This window comes from Hipposideros armiger, unplaced genomic scaffold (genome assembly GCF_001890085.2).
Source record: "Hipposideros armiger isolate ML-2016 unplaced genomic scaffold, ASM189008v1 scaffold_433, whole genome shotgun sequence".
In the NCBI taxonomy this organism is placed as follows: domain Eukaryota; kingdom Metazoa; phylum Chordata; class Mammalia; order Chiroptera; family Hipposideridae; genus Hipposideros; species Hipposideros armiger.
In genome coordinates this window covers 586112-590838 of record NW_017731783.1, presented here as the reverse complement: position 1 = coordinate 590838, position 4727 = coordinate 586112, and the positions used below count along the sequence as shown (strand labels likewise).

At 39.0% G+C, this 4727-nt stretch overlaps 1 protein-coding gene across 5 annotated transcripts in view; it reads left to right on the top strand.

Moving 5' to 3' along the window:
• TGIF1 (TGFB induced factor homeobox 1) overlaps positions 1-3791 on the top strand; it is a 7600-nt gene extending 3809 nt beyond the window's left edge. For all 5 annotated transcript variants that reach the window (XM_019665095.1, XM_019665094.1, XM_019665099.1 and 2 more), the window contains exons 2-3: positions 1847-2073; positions 3021-3791. In XM_019665095.1, coding sequence (XP_019520640.1) covers positions 1847-2073; positions 3021-3593 — 800 coding nt within the window. In that variant the 3' untranslated portion in view covers positions 3594-3791. The remainder of the gene's footprint in view (positions 1-1846; positions 2074-3020) is intronic.
• The last annotated feature ends 936 nt before the right edge of the window (positions 3792-4727 follow it).

The window sequence follows — 4727 nt, the reverse complement described above, 5'->3', positions numbered from 1 at the left end:
TTATTATTTTTTTTTTATGAATAGCTTGTCACCCAAATTTCAAAATAAGTTTAAATTTTTTCTCATCTTAATAGTGAAAGCAGTTTCAGTTTTAAATGGTGTTTGGGTTTTGTTTTTTTTTCTGGGGTTTTTTTTTCTTAGCAGTTCAATAAAGGCTTCTGGGAAGGGAAACGTCAGATACCCGGGGGTTAAAATTTAGGATTCTTGTACGGTTTATTGATGGCTGTTTATTGAGCCTTGAGCTAAAGTGAATTTGCAAGATCATCTTACTCTTTTGTTAGAACTTGCTTTACTTTGTCTTCCAAAAGTTCTGCCTTTTCTGTGGACACTCCTTCCAGTACCTTCTGCCCCCTGCAGTCCAAAATTAAAAATGTGTCTCCAAGTAAAGTCAGACTCAATTAACTGGGGAGATATCTCATCAAAAAAAAATCTTTAAATGAGTAGCTTTTTGAGTTTCATTGTGTTAAAAGGCTTTAAAAAGGATGGCTTAAAAATAATCCTAAAGTACATTGAATGGTTTAGCACTAAGGAATATTCTGTTTTTATTTGCTATCAAGGCAAACCACTCATTTAAAGTTGTGATAACAAAGTTAAGAATGCATACCTTTAAATTTCATATTACTTTAATTAATATCCTTTATATAGAAATACTGGTATTTTCAAGCATGCTATAGTTTATAATTCATTTATATTTTTAAAATGTTAGATTGTCTTCAAAAAAAGAGAATGCATTTCTGTAGTCACTGAGTTTCCCATTGTATCGATAGTTTTGAAATGGAGGAGAGTTAATAGTGTTTATTATTTAAATATTTTAAAGTTCAAAATTATGTCTAAAAGGGCCAGGTCTGAATTTTTGTTGAACCCAGTCAATGTGTAATTTAAATATTCTCTATGGCTTGTGAATTCTTAAAATTTCTGGTAGGATTAAAGTACTTAACGGACAAAAGAGAGTTTTCTTTGGGAGTTGCATATTCAGGTTTCTTTGTCATGTAATAATTTAAGGCTGAGCTCTGCTTATTGATATGTAGCATTCTAAATTCAGATTAATCTGGCAGTTGAAGTTCGTGGAAATTTAAAATTTTACTCAGTATTAGGCATCTTTGACTTCTTATAAAGTACTAATAGAAAAATATTTTTGTGTAATGACACTGAAAACTACAGTGGTTGTTTGTGTTTAGTAAAGAAACTAGTACTAGCCATTAAAAGTAGATGTTGAGTTTTCAATAAATGTAAGTGGTCATGAAAAAAAAATGACCATGGAATTGGCAGAAATTTTTGACATTTATCTTTAGAATACTGTGTTAAGTTTGTCATTTTCCCTCCTTATACCTGTGAAAAATATGTATGAGTCTTCCCTTTTATTTCAAACTTACAGTGGAAGGAGGAATAATAGCATTTAAAGTGTACATTAGGATACTCATTTTATCCTAGAGAGCAATGGTCTCAAAGAGAAGGTTGTTAAGACACATTCCTTCTGCTGTAGCCCCTTTCCGGATTCACATGTGGCAAGCTATATTCACTTTGGGTGCAGCTTTGTCTCCTCTGTTTGATGAGATGAAGGACTTTTCTGAGCATCATTCCAAAGGAATGTGAGAAGTTAAATCCAATAGGAAAGTGTGTATGAAAGGGCATCTGACAGTTGGTTGAGAATCTAGAATGTGCTGCTAGTCAAATTACTCTTCAGACTTCACACATGCTCTGGTATTTCAGGACAGAAAACACTGGTCCTGCCTTGCTCTCAGTAGTTGAGAAAACATGTTTACCCTGAATGGTCCAAAGAGATGAGTTTTGCAGTAGGTGCTCTGCTGATAAAAGTGGTTGACGGCTGGCCTTTGTCCTTTTCTAGGTGTTGTTGCAGCGTCCGGCAGTGAGACTGAGGATGACGACAGCATGGACATCCCCTTGGACCTTTCCTCTTCTGCTGGGTCAGGCAAGAGAAGGCGAAGGGGCAACCTGCCCAAGGAATCTGTTCAGATTCTCCGTGATTGGCTATATGAGCACCGATACAATGCCTACCCCTCAGAGCAAGAAAAAGCATTACTGTCCCAACAAACACACCTGTCTACACTACAGGTAAGGAAAAAGAACATTGGGTGTATGCGCACACAGGTTTCTTTTTTTTTTCAAACTCATTTTATAGCATTCCTGTATGTCAAGTTATTAAAGCCTCCCCACTCAAAAGAAGAAGAAGAAGAAGAAGAAGAATCTTTTTCTTATAAACTTTCTAGTGCTGAAAGTTGATAACTGGCTATTTAGAGAAACAGAAACACTTGACAGTCATCTGTCAAATAACATTTCTTTTAATGCCTAAAAGAGCCTTCTTTTATGCAACAAGCATAAAAAGGAGGTTAAATCTTACTCTATTACCCAGGAAACTGGTTTGATATTTAAACAAGGACAGACTTCAGTGAGGTAACTCATGTTATGTCTATTGACACAGTCATTCGAACTGGGAAAAATCAGTAACTGGGAGGAGTGGCCTTTTTCATACAGGAGAGGTTCTCCTGTAGCTGATTAACTTTAAAATGCTGGGACTGTAGTTAATCGATTAATATGGGGGAGAGTCAAAAGGTAAACTTCCCTCTCTGGAATCATTTTTGAGAATTGATACCTTTTTCTTCCTCCTGAAAAGGTTGAAGGATGATGAGACAATAAAAGGGAATTTATATTAGAAGAGGAGGTTTATGACAGGGAGCAGCTCTTTTTCTTGGCTGGGCACAAATACCTTGATTTTTTTTTTTTTTTAAGCTGAGTCATCCTGCCACCTGTTGGCAGGTCAGCGGCAGCTCAGCTCGGGCTGGGAATCGAACTGGTGATGCTGTTGCTCAGAGCTCACACTCTTGAGTGTGAGCTCTTAACCAACTGAGCCACACGGCCGGCCCAGAAACAACCTTGAAATAACTGTAAATTCCTTTAAGCACTTTCATGCCTTCTTTAATGCAGAGAGAGATCCATTAGGCATTTGTGGAAGGTCCTCAGAACCTGTTGCTGAGTGTTAAAGCATACCCATCTGATTTCAGGTCTGCAACTGGTTCATCAACGCCCGCCGCAGGCTCCTCCCGGACATGCTGAGAAAGGATGGCAAGGATCCAAATCAGTTCACAATTTCGCGCCGTGGGGCCAAGATTTCTGAAGCAAGCTCTGTGGAGTCAGCAATGGGCATCAAAAACTTCATGCCAGCTCCAGAGGAAAGCCCTTTTCATTCCTGTACAGCTGGACCAAACCCAGCCCTAGGGAGGCCACTGTCCCCTAAGTCTTCTCCAGGATCAGTTTTGGTTCGCCCATCAGTGATCTGTCATACCACTGTGACTGCATTGAAAGATGTGCCTTTCTCTCTCTGCCAGCCAGTTGGTGTAGGACAAAACACAGATCTACAGCAGATAGCAGCCAGCAACTTTACAGACACCTCCCTTATGTATCCAGAGGACACATGTAAATCTGGACCAAGTACAAATACACAAAGTGGTCTTTTCAACACTCCTCCCCCTACTCCACCAGACCTCAACCAGGATTTTAGTGGATTTCAGCTTCTAGTGGATGTTGCACTCAAACGCGCTGCAGAGATGGAGCTTCAAGCAAAACTTACAGCTTAACCCTTTTCAAGCAAAACAGTTCTCACAAATGTTATGATTGCCGGGGTGATGGCAAGAGATGAATTGCATTATTTTATATATATTTTTATTAATATTTGCACATGGGATTGCTAAAATGAAGCTTCCTGTTACTGAGATGTCTTCAGTGGAATACAGTCATTCCAAGATCTATAAACTCAAAGCTACTGTAGAAACAAAGGNCCCCCCCCATGGCTTTAATCCAATCAGAAAGAAGGTTCGTTGAGGAAAATCCTTAAGTCTTTTTGTTCCTCGCTTCCGACAATGTGGAATTCTTGCTTTAGAATTCATCTGTGGATGCCTCCAGCCAAGTGCCCCTTCGGGTTTGGTACGATTCCTGTCATTTTGAGATGTTCTGATCAGAAATTTGTTAGGTTAGTTGCGCTTTTTCTTGATTGTATACTTAAATTTTCCCTTCGATTATTATTTCTAGATCCCTTTCTAGCCTCTTCTAGATTTTTTTAAAGTCCAACTTTACAACCACTATCTCTCTGGCCCGCCTCCGTGCCCTGAGTTCCTATTCAGAAAAGATTGCTTTTTAGAGCTCTGGGATCCATAAGCCATCTTGTGGCTTTCTAAACAACATTTCCTTGTATGTGGATGGAGTAAAAGAGACTTGTGAGCCTCACACCCCTCCCCCCAACCACATTTTTTTAAAGTGTAAGCAGAGAGCAGGACGTTTGGAAACAAGTCGTAACCGGGAAGCTTTTCAAAAGCTCTGTTACAATAGGAAATGAGTAACGTGGAAAAGTCTTTTTGTTTTTCCAAGTTGAGCCACAATCCAGAGGGAGAGTTTTAATGAAAACAGTCCTGACAGCAGCAAACGTGGTTTGCTGCAGTGAAATATCAGCTGGTGTAGCCAAGGAACTGTAATCTTAACTTCCTGTTACTTCAGCTTTTGTGCACATATTGGAAATATTTGTTAAGAGGTCCAGAGGCCTGGCATTCATTTATTTAAATGAACTGAGAACAGTCAAGTCGCACTGCAGTTTGGTGTTGCTTAACTGAAACCTGCTTTTGTGTGCCACTAACCTATTCTGAAAGATCAGGCTTCTTGTCAAACTAAGCAGATCAAAGTGCGGGCTTCAAGGTTTTTTGTTTGTTTCAAACTCTTAT